This window comes from Sorex araneus, chromosome 1, assembly GCF_027595985.1.
Source record: "Sorex araneus isolate mSorAra2 chromosome 1, mSorAra2.pri, whole genome shotgun sequence".
In the NCBI taxonomy this organism is placed as follows: domain Eukaryota; kingdom Metazoa; phylum Chordata; class Mammalia; order Eulipotyphla; family Soricidae; genus Sorex; species Sorex araneus.
The window spans coordinates 392739727-392758821 of record NC_073302.1 but is presented as its reverse complement, the minus strand read 5'-3'; the positions used below and the strand labels follow the sequence as shown (position 1 = coordinate 392758821).

Here is a 19095-nt window from a genome sequence, read left to right as displayed (position 1 = left end):
GCTTTGTTTATGGTCTCTGTAGTACAACAATTTGTAGTACAATTTGTAGTTTTTATAGTCAATTTATAGTACAATTTATAGTCTTTATAGTATAACAGTTTATACATAGCTGTTGATTTATACTGTACAATTAAGTATGTTCTTAAGTTGCCCTTCCTGGGCCTAGTGTTCCATACTCTGACTTAGTAGGAATAAATAAACTTATGGTTTTTCTGCATAAGGTCAGATCTTTACTATATGTGATACACCTTATCCTCTTTCCATCTATTAAGGTCTTTATGCTAGCAGTTATCTTTTTCCATTAAATTCCTTTGTTTTAAAATCTTCCCACACATCAAAGCGTTTTAACATATTATTTCCCCATTTTTTAAAAAAGGAAATAGGGGACTGGGGATTTGGCTCAAATAGGTGGAACATCTTGGGTTTAAGCCCCAGCACCGGGTGGCCTGGCCCTGTTGGGCAATTCTGGATGTGGCCCCTACATCTATTAAAGAGAAAAAGGAGAGAAACTACTAATCTACAATTTACTTCTCGCTACTTCTCATTCCCCTACCCTTTATTTCGGTGTTTTTGCTTTGTTCTCTTAAACTATGCAAATTGACCTTTAATACCTGTCCTTGAATCTGTTCTTGACAAAGTCAGTGGTGACATCTCATTGCCAAATTCAATGATTAGTTTCACTCAGCTGACCTTTCAGCTGTGTTTGATACCCAAGGTTGCTCTTCTTATCATACTCTGGCTTTCCCGCTATTTTCTCCTCCTACTGTCTTTTACACAGTCTTTTTACTTCCCCAACCTCTAAATGTTGAACTGTTTCAAAGGTAGAGATAAACAATCATGTCTATCTATGCTCTTCTCTAAGTCTCATCCATATTCATGGTCTAAATATGATCCTTATGCTATTCTTTTCTAAACGCAAAATATAGAAAAGTAATTTCTCAACAATAACAGATTTCTCTGGGCAATATGAACATTTTAACAGTACTAATTTTTCCAGTCTGTGAGCATGAAGCATTATTAATGTCTTGTGGTTTTCAGTGTACGTATCTTTAAATTTCTTTTTTTTTTTCCTTTTGGGTCACACCCGGCGACACACAGGGGTTACTACTGGTTCTGCACTCAGCAATTACCCCTGGCGGTGCTCAGGGGACCATATAGGATGCTGGGAATCGAACCCATGTAGACTGCGTGCAAGGCAAACGCCCTACCCGCTGTGCTATCGCTCCAGCCCCAGATCTTTAAATTTCTTGGCTAAATTTATTTCTGTGCTGTTTTTGATGTGATTGTAAATAGGGTAATTCTTTTCTCTTTTGGGTAGTTTATAATTAGTGTATAAAGCACAACTGATTTTTGTATACTGATTTTATATACTACAACTTTATCAACTTTTAGTTTTAACAGCTTTTGGTGCAGTGTTTGGGGTTGTCTATATTATAAATACCATTTCATCTTCAAATAGTGCAGTTCCTTAGTTCTTTTGAAATTATTCTTTTACTAGCTAAGATTTCTTTACATACTAGCTAAAAAGTATTTACACTTTTATGTTTTAGAGGTATTGTGTATAACAAACCTAACACTTAACTGTCAGTAATTGTCCAGCACAATCACTGTCATCCCGTTGCTCATCGATTTGCTTGAGCAGGCACCAGTAACATCTCCATTGTGAGATTTGTTGTTACTGTTTTTGGCATATAAAATACGCCACAGGTAGCTTGCCAGGCTCTGCCATTCGGGCGAGATACTCTCGGTAGCTTGCCGGGCTCTCTGAGAGGGGCAGAGGAATTAAATCCCCGGTCAGCCATGTTCAAGGCAAACGCCTTACCACTGTGCTATTGCTCCAGCCCGTCCACCACAATAATTTTAATTTTCTACCTTTCCTTCTAATTTTCTATTTTTACCTTCTTCCCTTCTAGCTTTCTACCTACACTTAAGTTATCTTAGTTCTATAGTCAGACTCAAAAGATTTGTTTTCATTGGACATTGTGTAGACCAATGTTTCCTAAAGTAGGCAATGCTGCCCTCTATGGGCGCTGAAAGTATCCAGTAATACCCTCTGGTGTAATTGACACTTTAATTTTTTTCACTTAAAGAAAGCAGATTTCCTTCTTCTGACTTCTTAAACGTAACACCTTCCAAATTTCCAAATTCTATTCCCGTTGTAGCAAAAAGAAATATTTCCTCTTTTTTAATAACTGAATATTATTCCACTGCTTTATGAATTCTGGTTTATTTATTCTTGACATCTTTTATTATTGCTCAGAATTTTAAAACTATCACTGATTTTACTTATAATTCCAAAGAGTAGGCATCTTGTTAGTGTTCTATTCTCTTACTGTGTCTTAAGTATTATCTGTAAGCTTATGTTTTTCTTCTTACTGAAACTTCTTGGATAAAGTTTTTGTTTTTATAAATACAAATAAATATTTAGGTGTTACTTTAGTGAAAAAGCTTGGTACATTTCTCAGGTTTTATTTTTTGAAAATATGCTTATACTATCATATCCCTGGAAAAAATGTTCTGGATATACTATTTTGGGATAGGAGGGTTTGGGGCTTAGCATTTGGAAAAATATTTAGTACTGAAATTTTTTCCTACCTGGCTTACACTTTACTAATTCTGTTTTCAGCTGTAACTTCTTTTTAGCCGAACCATTTAATTTTTAATGTGAAATACCATTTTTTACTAAATCCTGTTTTTTTTTTCAAAACTGAAACTTACTTCCTACGGTTACTGTTTTTTTTCCTCCTATCTACCTAGTGCAATGACTGTGACAGGCAATTTCCTCTGATGTGTGCTTATTAGTTTGTTTCCTAAGTCACAAATAACATATTTTTGGTTGGAACTATTTATGCTGAGTTTTCTGATTCATATTTGAAGTGTGCTTGGTCATAAAATCAAGAGTTCAGCATATTACAGAGATGAGATATGCATCTTTTTTTTATATAAGACAGTTTTTCCTCATTTCATCATTTAATTTAAGAAATTATCATTTCTCTTTGGGCCTGTACCTTGAGCACATATTTATACAAGATTATTTTGTATATTATGTTAGTCTTTAAAAGCAGACCTATTTAAGAATTATGTAAACTTTAACTTTACCTTGGTGTTCCTTTTTCTTTTTGCTAAATTATTTGAATATTATTTTTATGATTCTAGCTGTTTTTTCATAGTTGCTTCATATCATATCAAAGATAATTGTTTCTTCTTAAATTACACTGTTTGCATCTGAAGTGGATCTTGATTTTTGTTGAAGACTTTCTTTTTCATGTAATAAAGTGAACAGATCTTTGCATTGCTATAGTCAGACTCATTTTATTTTGATTTATATAGAGTTGGGTTTGATCTGTTAGTTCAAAAGCTATATGATTTAGGGAGCCACGAGAGGAAAAAATTACAGGGTGTAATATTCTTTAAAATTTGGGGGCCAGAGGATAGTACAGAGGAACTCAGCAGCCCATGCTAGGTTGGTGTTGACTTTTTTCCCAGGAAATTAAATTTTTATATCATCATTCTCATTACTTAGCACTAAATACTTTAGAGTTTTCTTACATGTAGTTTACAAATGCAGGCGTATTTATTAAAAAATCTAAGTGGAACTATTGCTAACTGTATTTCCTCTCTCAAACACTGATTTCCTCAGTTCTGACAGCATCAGCAGTGACGAGGAGGAGCTGAGGACTTTGGGGAGCAGCGGCAGTGAAAGCAGCACTCCAGAGAACGTCGGGCCTCCGTTCCTCATGGATGAAAATAGTTGGTTCAACAAGTGTAAGAGAGTTAAGCAAAAGTATCAACTAACCTTAGAACAGAAGGTATTTATTATATAAATTATCTATGTTATATATATCTTAAAGTTGTCAAAATCACTTTATTTTGTTCTAGTTACTGCCTTTGGACTGTCATTGACAAAAAAAAAGTTTTAGCAAATATAATTATTTATCCATCACTAATTTTTTCTGTTCTTGATTTGACTTTTCCAAAGATTAAAAATCTTGATTAAAAATAGCCCCAATTTTAGAAGAAGCTTTCATTGTACTTAAAAGATTTAAATTTTTTAATGTAAAACTATAAGGCTTTTCCTTTTTAACAAATTGTGATGGATGGCAAAACTGGACAGCTACATGCAAAAAAATGGGCTCAGATCTCTACCTAACTCCATGTACAAAAGTCAGATCAAAAGGGATTAAATTCCTCACATCAGATCAGAATCCTTAAGGTACATTGAAGACAAGGTCGGCAAAACCCTCCACAACGTTGGAGCTAAAAGTATCTTCAAAGATGACACGCCGCTGGCCAAGTGAAAACAGAGATATACAAATGGGAATATCTTAAACTAAGAAACTTCTGCACCTCAAGAGAAAAAAATGATTAAAATACAAAGACAGTGTACAGAATGGGAAAGGATATTCACCCAATACCCATCGGATAAGGGGTTGATATCAAGGATATACAAGGCACTGGTTGAACTCCACAAGAAGAAAACATCCAACCCCATCAAAAAATGGGGTGATGAAATGAACAGAAACTTTCTCAAAGAAGAAATCTGAATGGCTAAAAGGCACATGAGAAAATACATCACTAATCATCATGGAGATGCAGATGAAAACAACAGTGAGATACCATCTCACACCACAGAGACTGACCCACATCCAAAAAGAACAAAAGCAACTGGTGTTGCTGTGGTTGTGGGGAGAAAGGGACTCTCCTTCACTGCTGGTGGGAATGCTGACTGGTTCGGCTCTTTTGGAAAACAATATGGACGATTCTCAAAAAATTAGAAATTGAGCTCCCATTTGACCCAGCAATACCATTCCTGGGATTATATCCCGGAGAGGCAAAAAAGTATAATAGAAATGACATCTGCATTTGTATGTTCATTGCAGCACTGTTTACATAGCCCAAATCGGGGGAAAAAACCCAAATCAAACCCAAATCTGCAGTGCCCAAAAACAGATGACTGGTTAAAGAAACTCTGGTACATATACACAATGGAATACTATGCAGCTGTTAGAAAAGATGAAGTCATGAAATTTGCATATAAGTGGATCAACATGGAAAGTATCATGTTAAGTGAAATCAGTCAGAAAGAGAGACAGACATAGAAAGATCGAACTCATCTATGGAATATAAAGTAACAGAATGGGAGACTAACACCTAAGAGTAATAGAAATAAGAACCAGGAGGTCTGCCCCACAGCTTGGCAGCCGGCCTCACATGCTCTGGGAAAAGGTAGCTGAGATAGAGAAGGAAACACCAAGTAGAGGATGTTGGGAGGACCCATTCGGGTTGGAAGATGCGTGCTGAAAGTGGACTATAGACTGAACACGATGGCCACTCAATACCTCTATTGCAAACTACAACACCCAAAAGGAGAGAGAACAAAAGGGAATATCCTGCCGCAGAGTCAGGGTGGGGTGGTGGGAGTTGGGGTGGGGGTGGTGGGAGGGATACTGGGAACATTGGTGGAGAAGAATGGGGACTGGTAGAGGGATGGGTAAACGATGACTGTATGACTGACATGCAGACATGAAAGTTCATAAGTTTGTAACTGTACCTCACGGTGACTCACTAATAAAAAATTAAAAAACTTTCCCAAACAAATGTTATTCTAACTATAAATAAATGTAGGATCTGATTATTAAGAACTACAGATGCCATAATAAAACATTTGATTTTAAAAAAAAGTAACCTTGAAATAGTAAAATATATTTCAGTAATTAGGATGATGAAATCTGCTTATTTATTAGCTTGTTTTATAGGATCTATTTCGTTGTTAAGTTTATATAATCTATTTTGTAATAATGGCTATATTTAACAATCAGCTCACAAATTCCTGAAATTTAACAGTTAGCTTTTATGAGCTGGCATGAGTTAGTGCCAGTGTACCACTGTGTGCATCCATATGGGAATAGAGAAAATTTGATCCATTATTTACAGAACATACTAGGATAAACTCCAAATGGATCAGACATAAATGTGAAAATAAAATAAAACCTTGCATATACAAAAAAAAACTACAAGGCTTTTTCTGCATAGATCTTTATACATATTTAAGAAATTAGTTTCGGGGCTGGAGCGATAGCACAGCGGGTAGGGCGTTTGCCTTGCACGCGGCCGACCCGGGTTCGAATCCCAGCATCCCATATGGTCCCCTGAGCACCGCCAGGGGTGATTCCTGAGTGCAGAGCCAGGAGTGACCCCTGTGCATCGCCGGGTGTGACCCAAAAACCAAAAAAAAAAAAAAAAAAAAAAAGAAATTAGTTTCCACTAATTTTATAGAAGATTATTTGGCTTGTGGAAATGTAATTATGCTTAAGCAAATTTAATGTCCCTTTTCTTTAGTTGGGTATTTAGCAATGCTTTTTTACTAAATCCCATAGGAGACAAAGTGAAATTCCTAACACAAGAGAAAATAAAACTTATTATCTTGATGAATTATGATTTCTTTTTTGCTATATTTTAATTTCCCTCTACTTTTCTTTCAAAAATGCACTCTTCATATATGATATATACAAAAAAGCCCAACTGAATTAGTGATAAAAGGAACAGTGAAAAATACTGAGGAAAACAGTTAAAAAGTAAACTTACAGATATGAATAAATTTCTACATAAAAGAAATTGGTAGTGATAAAACACAAAGATTCCCTCTGTTATAACTGTATCACTGTATTACTGTATCACTGTCATCCTGTTGCTCATCAGTTTGCTTGAGCGGGCACCAGTAATGTGTCCATTGTGAGACTTGTTACTGTTTTTGGCATGTTGAATACGTCACGAATAGCTTGCCAGGCTCAGCCGTGCGGGCGAGATACTCTCGGTAGTAGCTTGCCGGGCTCTTCGAGAGGGGCGGAGGAATCAAACCCCAGTCAGCCGAGTACAAGGCGAACGCCCTACCCGCTGGGCTATTGCTCCAACTCCCTGTTAGAACTACAAAATCTAAAATTCTATATAGTAGATAATCTATATGAAGAAAACGGTAATTCCATATTTTAAAAGGCATCTAGAATGAGCAAGGAGTCAAAAATAATCCAAAAGCCTTTATTTTGGAAAAAAAAAGACTACAAAAATATTACCCAAGAATGACTTTAAGAGCCTTATACAGACCTTTTCCCAGCAATTCCATTCCTAGCCATGTGTCCTAGAATTCTAGGCTTCCAGAACCAGGAGATGTAGATCAGTGTTCACAGTGGTACCGTATAGTAAGAAAAATGGACTAACTCAAATAGCCATTTGGAAGAGGATGAAAACATAAGCTGCAGAATTAATATGTTGAAATACTGAGAGTAAGCTGGGCTGGGAGAGAATCAAACCAGGTCTGATTCCCAACATCCTGTAGTTCTTGGATGTGACCTTGGAGGCCCTTGAACCACCACCAGGATACGTGGCACTGCCAGGCCCCAGCAACCTCACAGCCTCGATGTTCCTCTGAACTACCCACCTGGTGGTTGAGAATCACTGTGGGGTCCCCTGACCACCTAAACACCCCTCACAAAAATTTAACAACAAGCACGTTTCAAAAGAACATTGACAAAATTTAGCAAAACAATACGTTGTTTGAGGCAACAAATATTTGTGGTAAAGCTAGAGAGAAATATGAGATGAACACAAATATGAGAAAATCATTATCTTTACAGAAGATACAAAGGAATGTGATCATGGAAAGGCACTGTAAGGGCTCTATAAATATTAGTATCAATCTTTTTTGGGTACCTAAGTGCTTTTTCATTACTAGTGCTTTAAAGCAGTAACAGTTTATATTAAGTTGTGTATATGTGGAAATACTTTATTTTTTGGCATTTTAGGAGAAGACAAATATTTGAGAATCATAAAAAAAATCTGAAAAAGTAGTTCATTTGGGGAGAGAAAAATTAGCTACTTTTTTTGTTTGTTTGCTCTTTGTATCTTGTACAAATATTGCATCTTTGTATCCAAAGATGCTCAGGGCTTACTCCTGGCTTTGGCTCTGTGCTCAAGGGATCACTCCTGATGAGCTTGGGGGACCATATCAGGTGCTGGTGCAAGGCAACCATCCTACCTGCTGCACTATTACCCCGGCCCAATATTAGCTATTAGTATGTACATTAAAACCAAAATAGCTAAAATTTAATGACACATGAATAGAATAAAATTACGGAATAAAAGAATATTCTAAGAAAAATATAACAACTTCAAAGGAACTTGAAAGTATATTGGAACAAAAAATAAAAGAATAAAAATGGGTAGAATGATAAAAGAGGATCAGTGAGGTGTCCTATCTGTTATACGTTTGCTAATACTAGATAAACATCTAAACAGTGTATATATTCATTTTATTCTTTACATAGGTGCAATATTCTTTTTTTGAGTTCTAAACTGTGGCACAAAGAAATTAACTTGCTGTAGTCCTTATAAATAATAGAATTGCTGAACTATTATATTAAAAAGTCCCCATAACTGTAACTGTAATCCAAGCATCATACTGCATCCCACTAATTGATTAATACTAAATGCTTATCTGTTTTTAAAAATAATCACATGGGTGCAGATTTTTAATTGCTCTTTCTCATATTAAGTCTGTATTTTGAAGCCAGGAGACATATATTTATCATTGGTTTGGGATTTATAAATTATAATATTTAATTAATTTTTTTGGTTTGGGGTGAGGTTCAATACACAGGCAGCTGTGCTGAGGGAATCACTCTTGGCAGGGCTCAGAGGACCATAAGGACTGCCAGGATCTAACTGGGATCGGCTGCATATAAGACAAGCCTCACCAACCGTACTATGTCTGGCCCCAGGAATTATAATTTTTTAATGTAACTTTTATTTCAAAAGAATAAAAATTTGACCTTTTGTTCAGTTTTAGGATCATACTAGTGTTGCTTAAAGCCTGTTCCTGCTTGATGCTTGAAGGTTACCCCATGGCCATACTCTGGGGACTGTGCACGGCCAGGGATGGAGACTAAAGCCTTCGAATGCCACGCCACCCCTCTTTGCACTATCTTCCCAGCTCCATTTTATTGAACTTAAAAGAGGGATTCCAAATAATGAATACCTATATTAAATTTTTGTTCTCAGTAAAAGTTAAGTTTTTTATTATGTCATCAGTGATAGTTTGAAATTGTTTCTATTAAAACACAGATAAGAATAGTTTTAAACTACAAAGCATTTTCTTCAAGATATAAATGAGAAACTTGCATTTGCTTATCCTAGCGATACTGTATTTTCAGGGTTATCTTGAAGAACTCCTACGACTTCGAGAGAACCAGTTGTCTGAATCTGTCTCCCAGAACAAAATACTGCTTCAAAGGATTGAAGATTCTGATTTGGCCCATAAATTGGAAAAAGAACAATTAGAATATATAATTGTGGAACTTCAAGATCAGCTGTAAGTGAGATCCTTTTGGAAAATTTTTGTAGTATGTAGATACAAAAGAACATTGTGGAAAAAAACATTGTGTTTTAACAGGAATTTTTATATTAGAATAGATGATCTGTTTTTCATAGAAGCACTTTTTTAAATGAGGAAAACTATATATTAGTGAAAATTCCAGTAAGCTCCTTGTCATTTGTCAAAGAACTTACTAATGATAGCACTTTTTCAAAATTGATTTTATCAGTTGTTTATGGTCTTAATTTTCTTGTATCAATATTTAATCCTAAAGGATGATTTTCAATTTTGAAATAATTTTACACTTTCAGAAAAATTGAAAGGATAGGATAAAGATCCCCATATTCTCTCTCCTGGAGTCATCAGTTTTCAACATTTTCCTACATTTAGCTTATAATTCTCTGTCTTACAGAATCTTACTCCATTGCACTTACCCATTAATACTTAAATATTTATCCAGGAATGATCCCTCAGCACAGCTGCATGTGTCCTAAGCCTCTCCCAAACCAAAAAAAAAATACTAAGTACTTAATATTTAAGTACTTGATAACTTAAATATAATTTATACTTAAATATAATTTAAGAAACAGACTGATAGAATAACACTTTTATCTTGACTCCTAGATATTAAGGACCTAGAAGTTCATTTCCCTAAATAATCAGACTTGTGCGTTTCTTAACCCAGAGACATCTGTAACCTAATTTGAGCGTGAAGGCATATGATGGAGAGAGGGGTTGAGAGTCAAAGAGAAGTGTAAACCCTGTCTACTATAAACTGACAGTGTTATATTGGGCAGATTATATCTTGATTAATCTGTTTTCTTTCCCATAATAGTGATGGAAAAGCTGCAGGTCACCTGGGGCTATTGTGAGGATTCAAAGAAAACATGCAAATTATTGTGCAAACCAAGTGCCTAGAAATAGAAAGCAAAAAGCATTGATAACAAATTAGCAAAAAGAAACCCTCTTTTACCTGTAACTCATATTTTAATTTCATCAGTTGTTAATAACCTTTATTGTAACTGTTGTTTTTTTCTGATACAGAGTTACAATTCAACCACATTTTGCCTTGTTGTCAGCCTCTTAGGGCATGTTTAGAATAGTTTCTCAGTCTGTGTCTTGTTGAAGACTGATATTGCTGGAGAACATAGGCTAGTTGTGTTCTGGTGACTTTCGAGTGTGTTCGTTTTCCTCATGAGTAGAATGAGCTCACCTACTTGGGCTGCAATATTACAAGTGGTGTCTCCTCAGGTTTCTCATCCAGAGGTCCATGATATCCAATTAGTACTAGTAGTGGTTTTAATTATTTGGTGAGGTAGTTTTCTCTTCTGTTTAGTTATTATTGGTCTTTTTGTAATTAACCTGTCATTTGCAATGAGATACTTTGAGACTAAGGAAGTAAATATGAATGATGACTTTTTAAAGTTCTATTAAGGAACATGAAATTTTATTTATTTATTTATTTATATATTGCTTTTTGGGTCACACCCGGCGATGCACAGGGGTTACTCCTGGCTCTGCACTCAGGAATTACTCCTGGCGGTGCTCAGGGGACCATATGAGATGCTGGGAATCGAACCCGGGTCAGCCGCGTGCAGGGCAAACGCCCTACCCACTGTGCTATTGCTCCAGACCCAAGGAACATGAAATTTTAATGTGCTCTATGCCTCTGTATCATGATAGGAAGAATTATTTTCACATATTTTTTTCTTACCTATTTTTTCCTGGAATTTCAAGGAGTTTGTTACGTGACATTTCTTCATGTTACCTACCGAGGGACACCTTTGATAGTCCCTTGCTTCAGTAAGTTGGGAGAAAATTTTTTTTTTTTAATTCTGGGTTTAAGAGACAGCTGGAAACTCTGTGGCTCATGCTTTGCATGCAGGATGCCCAGGTTCAATCCCTGACATCACAAATGGTCGCTGAGCACTGCCAGTAGTGAATTCCAAGTACTATGCTGGGAGCAGCCCTGACTTCAGGGGTAGCCCCCAAACAACAAAAACAAAAGAACTCAACTCTCTAGACTTTTTGATCATTTCTTTACAACTTAAAAATAAAGGGAAGAGAGAGAAAGAATGAAGAGAGAGAGAAAAAGTGAGAGAGAAAATGAGAGAGAGAGAGAGAGAGAGAGAGAGAGAGAGAGAGAGAGAAAGAGTACAGCAGGTATGGTGCCTTGCATGCAGCTAACATGTGTTCAATTCCTACACCCCATAAAGTCACCAGACACTGCTAGCAGTGATTCCCTGAATACAGAGCCAGGATTAAGCTCAGAGCACCACTGGGTGTGGCCTAAAAAGAAACAAAAATACTTTTTTATATAATCACGGAGAGGAGAGAGAAAGAGAGAGGGAGTGGGAAGAGACAGACAAAGAGAGCGAGAGAGAAAGAAAGGGAGAGAGAAATCAAAGGTCAGTGACTTAGCCCCTGTATAGTGTCTCTGGTCCTTTAAATGCTCTTAAAAATAACTGTAAAATTAATTTGTATATTATTGAAAGATATTTTGAAAATCAAGCTTTAGATAATTTTAAGATCAAAAATATCAAAATATTTTTGTTATGTAAAACAGAGTTAAGATTTTATCATATTTCTGATAGGAGAATATCAGATTCCCTTGGTTTTGCAAACCTTAAAATTGTTTTATGCCTTTAAAGAGATATTAACTAAACATTGCTATAAAAAACAATTAAAATTTAGTCTATCAGAATTAGATTGTTTTATTAGTTAGAGGCTAAGGATTTACTTTCACATAACATGAAAAGCATCTCTGGGTGGATGTAAATTGGATACCAATAGATTTTATTTTGTATACAAACCACTTTCAAAGATACAGAAGAAAAAAGTATCATGTATTCCTTTGAGAATGTTCAAAATTCACTACTTTATCATGATTGTCTTTAGCAGGGAGAAGCTTTGGACATTCTTACTGGGAAAGGATAGACAATTTTTTCCCTATATTGTAAAATTATTTTTTTATCAATGGTAAAGGAGGCCTGAGATCAGAGCAAGATCCTGCAGTTCTTTCTCTCTTATTTTTGAAAGATACTAAAAGCAGTCCTAACAAGATGAACAATTTATAATGTATAATAAAAAGGTCAGAAGAGTTGTACTAAATGGAATATGAGGCATGTAATATTTGCTTTTGCATTATGTTGATAATCTTTTCCTGGGAAATTTAAATATCTTGTCACTTTCTCAATGGTTAGATGTATTTTTGAATTACTATTAAAGCATGTTCTAAACATCTTTGAATACTAATAAAATCTAAATACTTTTTAGTTTGGGCAATCGAGTACAAATTTAATGTGCACAGGAACAAAAAGCTAATTTGCAAATCAGGACCATGTTTAGATACTAGCTATAACTATTATGTCATATTATATATATACATATATGTATATATATGTATATATATACATATATGTATATATATACATATATGTATATATATACATATATGTATCATTATACCATAATAGACTGTGCTTTTATGAAGCTACAGTTATTAACATTTTGGAACATTTTATATATCATTTGTAAGATGAGATAATAGTCACATTATTTATTACTAGTATTAAATGGGATCATACTTAACATAGCTAGGACATAGAAGGCATTAAAGATTATTCCTGTTTAGCCTTATAAAAACTTACATTGGTCCTAAGTTTGTAGTTTGGTTTATTAATGAGAAACTAATATTTGTAATTGTAGTATAGATTTATATACCACATATGTGAAGAAGGCATACACATTGCTAATTAACGGATGCCATTTTTAACTGCAGTTCTTTATTCCTTATAAATAATGTTGATGCAATACTAATCTGGAATATTTTACATTGACATTTGAATGATTAAGTTTCTGGTTTGTAGTTTTAAAATTCTGAAAAATTTAAAATCTGCACATATGAAGACAAAGAATAATGTTATTTTTAATGGGAGATATGGGAGATACAAGGAGACATTACCTAAGCTTTTATTCTTAGTTTTATTACAGTTTGTGCCATGGATTTCACTCCAGCAACTTTAAGTCCATTTTATTTATATATTAACAATATGTAATTTATTTAACAAAACAATTTAATAAGACAACTATGAATAAGCCTGAATTATGCTTTGAAACAATATACAAAAGCTTCTTCTAAAATATTTATGACTTTTTAAGAAACAATGTAGTTTTTAGGTGATCATTTTTGTTCTTTTGACTTTAATGTTTTTCATCAACTAGTATTTCTTTTTATTAAAATGTGCCTTCAAGGCAGCAGGAGGGGAGGGGAGGAGAGAGGATGGGGTGGGAGGAAGCAGGGTAGGTGGGAGGGAGCAGGGAGCGTGGGAGCATTTGTGTAGGGAAGTGGACACTAGTGATGGGATTCACTGTCACTATATAAATGTCATCCCTCTGCTCATCGCTTTGCTTGAGTGGGCACCAGAAACATCTCCGTTGTAAGACTTGTTACTGTTTTTGGCACATCGAATATGCCATGAGTAGCTTGCCAGGCTCTGGCATGCAGGCGAGATACTCTCGGTAGCTTGCCTGGCTCTCGGAGAAGGGCAGAGGAATCAAACCTGGGTCCACTGCGTGCAAGGCAAACGCCCTACCTGCTGTGCTATGGCTTCAGCCCAGGTGATGGGATTAGTATTAGAATATTGTATGCCAGACTCAATTATCAATAACTTTGTTAATCACGAATTCTTTAATTAGTTTTTTTAGAAATTTAAGTCAATACTTTTGTGCTTGGGATAACCAAAAATATGAGGGAAAAAAAAAGCACAGTGTATTTTACACGGTATTGCTACACAGACTAAAATAGAGACGTTGATATCATCAGATTATTATTTGAAGACTGCCAGAGAGAGAAGCTTTGAAGTTTACACCTTCAGGTAGAAGTTTTTCCTGTGCAAATGAGTCCACAGTGTGTGCACTCATGAGAAAAATCAGGACCATACAGCTTCAGAACAGTGTAACAGAACAGTACAGAGGGTAACCTGAACACCTTTGTACTACTGATAACAATAAAAACATGTAAAATGAGAATTTTTTTCTAGTATTTGGTAATGTTTTTATATTAATAGTATTAAAAATTATAGAAATAGTAGAATGTCCTACAGGCCCAGTGTTATTGTTCACCATTCAATTGGGTGTAATTCATGTTATAATGATGATCGAACCGTAAGTTAGTGATACTATAGCATCCTAATTTACAAGTTTCAGGGTGAATAGTTGGATCATAACAAGATGTGCAATGATGTAACGTGGCTCACTTAATAATGGACAAATACTAAATTATAATTTTGCAAAAATATCAGAACTGTAATTTACAAATGAATAAAAAAATCAAGAAAATTCTGTGTGCCAGATAGTAGATAAAACCTGGTTATTTTGTGCTTTTTTGTATTGGCAGGAAATCAGATATTATGACAGAAAAAATAATTTGATATGTTAATTTTATTTTCTTTAGTTATGATGCTTCATAAAATTATGATAAAATTCTCATTAAGTAGCTATTCTTACATTTGCACCAAATGCTTAGTAAAAATTTGGATTGCAGTACAGTATTTCATAAATATTGTGCTTATAGGTTAAAAATCACTCTTGGCATTGTTATTTAGTAATTGCTTTACATTCAATATATAGAAAAAAATCTTTGCCAAATTATAATTTATAGATAATTAAAAAGGGGCTGGATCGATAGCACGGCGGGTAGGGCGTTTGCCTTGCATGCAGCTGACCCGGGCTCAATTCCCAGCATCCCATGTGATCCCCTGAGCACCAACAGGGATAATTTCTGAGTGCAGAGCCAGGAGTAACCCCTGAGCATCGCTGGGTGTGACCCAAAAAGCAAAAAATAAATAAATAAATAATGCGAAAATAATATATAAATATTTAAATATTACTTCACCACTTGCTATTCCTATGCTATTTATTACTACTTTTCTTTAGCATGTAATTGACCCTTATAAAATTACTTTATTCTGAAGGTATTTAAAATTTTTTTTATATTTTATATTTTTTAATTTGGGGGGCTTAGAGGTACATGGAGCAGTGTTCAAAGGCTATTTTTGGCTCTTTGCTGAGGCATGACCCTGGAACTACTCAGGAATCAAGTGCTTTATACCCAGAATTAAACCAGAATTGATCAAGCAGCTACATACAAGAAAAGTGCATTTGCTCCTCTACTATCTTTCTGACTCCCAACATTTTGATTTTTTTATTAGAAGTTTTAAATAGTGCACAAAAGAGAGATGCACAGTGATTACTATATGATAGATAATAGAATCTAGACCCTGGGAGGTGCAGTCTATACAGATGTTGAATTATAATGATGTGCACCTGAAACTAATATAATGTTATAAACTAGTGTTACTTTAATAAAAAAAATGTTTTTTTTTAAAAAAAGCCCGATTACCTAGAGTGAACAGTTGCTAGGTAGAGAAATAAGATTAAAAGAAAAAAAAGGAAGAAACATTCCAAGGGTTATCTAACTTTATTAGGAAAGAATATTACTAAGAATAGTGAGTGTCCGAAAATGTTACCAGATGAAGATGAGAACTAAGAGCTTACTCGAAGGAAATAATAGCTGAGAACAACACATTTTCTTTATCCTCCTCTTTTTAGTTTTTTAGCTGATTTGGAGCAAATTATGCCCTTTTATTCCTACAAACTTCATCTGGGATGTTTTAAAAATATTGTGTCAAAATTACCACACACCTCTAAACATATAAAGGCAAGTATATGTTTAAAAAGCTCTGCAGATATTTCTGATGTATAGTCAGATTTGAGAACCAAAGACAGAATTAAAGATGAGTTTAACTTTTGTAGGAGTATCTCTCTCTCTTTCTCTCTCTCTCTCTCTCTCTCTCTCTCTCTCTCTCTCTCACACACACACACACACACACACACTGCACTTCATACTGATACACTTGTTTTTCCACTTTTAGGATCTTAAGATTAAGCAATGGTGATTAAAAAGCCTTCTCTTTAGAATGTTTCAGTTAGCCTTTTATCCAATGCTTTGAACCATGGATGAACAGTATTTGCAGTAATTTTTGACTCACTAGGATTTGTAAGATGATCCGCAGTTGTTATTATTTCCATGCTTATTGACTGAAGTCATCTGTACAGAAATTTCCCTCATCATTCTGGCGTTCTTTGGTGCATAGCATTACCATTGTTACGGGATTAGTCTTTTCAGAATAAAATTCTGGTGCACTACTTACTTGCCAATGAGAAGGAAGATCTTGGAATTTTTGTTGCCCTATTTGGGCATCACACCTGACTGTATTGAAGGCTTTTCAAGATACAGTGCTGTGGGTTGTTCCCCTCAGTACTTAGGAAACCCAACAGTGATGAGGCTCAACCTCAGGCTTTATTTGTTTCATTTTATCCCCTTTACTTTTTAGAATATCATCAAGATTTTTTCACATTTTATTTTTTATGAATCACCATCAACACCCTAGAATATCATGATTTTAGTATTTTTAGTATATAACGTCTTCTGTATGTGAAGTAGCCCATACAAGATTCGTAAATAATGTCAGTATAGCAAAGAAATTACCTTGATGTCTAATTAATTTTTCTTGGCAGTGAGTGTTTCTCAGTAGGTAGCACTGTTGCATTGTTGTCGTGTTGTTCATCCATTTGCTCGAGTGGGCACCAGTAGCGTCTCCATTCTGAGAATTGTTGTTACTGTGTTTGGCATATAGAATATGTCATGGATAGCTTGCCAGGCTCTGCCATGCAGGCAGGATACTCTCGGTAGCTTGCCGGGCTCTCTGAGAGGGACAGAGGAATCCAACCGGGGTTGGCCATGTGCAAGGCAAACGCCCTACCCACTGTACTATTGCTCCAGTCCTCTCACCAGGTAACAAAGCAAAATGCAGAATACACCAAGCAGGCAAGTACTGCAAGCTGGCAATAGAGGGCGATCTCTCCCCATACAGTGTACTTGCGCCATGCATTTCTGATTCTCTTGTAAGACCCTTAAGAAGTATTTGGTTTTATGCACTGTGTCTTTACATTCATGGCAGTTCTTAATCTCAATCTCAGCATCTTCAAACCCTTCTATAAATCTCTTCTGCCAAATAGCTTCTAATTTGTTGTAACTTAATGTAATATTTCTTAATAGGTTGTAAACGTTTTAAATTGACTTTGAAATTTTACTCACTTTTGTTTTTGGAGTGCTCTAGTTAGAAAGTTAAGTAGGTTCCTTTCTACACACACAAACACACACACACACACACACACACACACACACTGCCATTGTTCGCTTGGTTTGGGCGGGTGCAGGATCTCCCATAATGAGTGGCCCACACAAAGCAGGTTTTCTTATTGGACTGTGGACCTCAGGGGCCTGCTTTTCCTTCTTTTCCTGCACGTTCCTGGGGCAGCTCAGGAGCTCCAGCTATGTTCTGCTAATTGGATCTGGGCAAACCAGAGTTACCCTGAAGTCCTACCACTGTGTCATCCTTACTGGGAGCTGTCAACCACTGTAATCCCTGGAGCATACCTGGCACCTGGGACCATGTTAGAAATGCCAGTTCTCTGCCCCTCCTCAAGATTCTCCAAGACAGAAACTCTAGAAGTGGTGCCACAGCCTAATTCTACTGGGTGAAGGGATTCAAACATTAAGAGGGAAATAAAAAGAAGAAGCAATCTTTGATCGTAGCATTCAGAGCATCTTAAAATTGTTTTATATCTTTTTAGTGTTTTTAATCTCTGAAGTGATACCATTTTTGTAAAAATTGTAATCATGCTTTATGCAAGCTACCTTGCTTTCCCCTTTGTATAGGTTGAATTTTTCACTTTAAAACATGATTGAATCATTGCATAATATTTACCTTTACAGAAGTATCATGATTTGATTATTACTATTGAATATTTAGCATCATTTTTATCTATGAAGTGTATTTCTGAATAACCTCCTATGCAAACCTATTCTCTGCATTGCTAATTGATTCTTTCCAGTTTGTTCATGGAATTGCTTGGGTCAAAGGGTATAGTTTGAGAAAATGGATAAATTGGCTTGTTATTTCTTACAAGACATACAAAATTAGACTCTCATTAGCCTGGTGTAAGAATACTTTCTTCACCTTTGATCATACTTGAAAGAACTGATTGTTACACTTAGAAGTTGACTCCTACATTCAGTATTGGCTGACCAGATTGTCACAGGGAAAAACCTTCTGGCTCAGAATAAATGGAAAGGCAAACTAATAGCATGTTTGAAAAGACAAAAAGGAAAAATAAAAGGCTTTCTTGTCTTTCCTACCACAATCTCCATTCATGAAAGAAATCAGGCCCAGCATTTCTCACTTCTCCTGTTTGGATGAAGACTTCACGCTTATCCTTTTCTTTCTGAGTCATCCTGCTCCTGACCTTTGGCATGCAACCTGAAATCTGGGTATGGGTTGCAGTGGGATGAAGGCGTTCAGTGGGATGAAAATTTAGCATTTGGATCGTGAGAGCTCAAAAGCCTATCAATCGTCTTGTGATTGTTGCTTTCCTGTTTTCAGAAGTGCTCACCCCTTGCTCCTTTGTTTCACTCAGTAAGGGACTGCAGTATTGGTTTTCTAGGAACAAAACATTTCTTTTTTCAAGGAAATGCACCTACTTGCCTTGCTGAGATGTTTGAAAGGTCATTTTTCTGCCTGCCTTTCCCAGACTTCTTCTGGCCCTACTCTTGTGACTTCCCCAGACTGGCTTACCATCTTAGCTGAATTTCCCTTTAAAAT

General features: G+C 35.6%; 1 protein-coding gene across 3 annotated transcripts in view; it reads left to right on the top strand.

Annotated features, from left to right (window-relative positions):
* RUNDC3B (RUN domain containing 3B) overlaps positions 1-19095 on the top strand; it is a 142770-nt gene that overhangs the window by 89265 nt on the left and 34410 nt on the right. For all 3 annotated transcript variants that reach the window (XM_055137919.1, XM_055137780.1, XM_055137846.1), the window contains exons 7-8: positions 3641-3809; positions 9207-9364. In XM_055137919.1, the coding sequence (XP_054993894.1) occupies positions 3641-3809; positions 9207-9364 (327 nt within the window). The remainder of the gene's footprint in view (positions 1-3640; positions 3810-9206; positions 9365-19095) is intronic.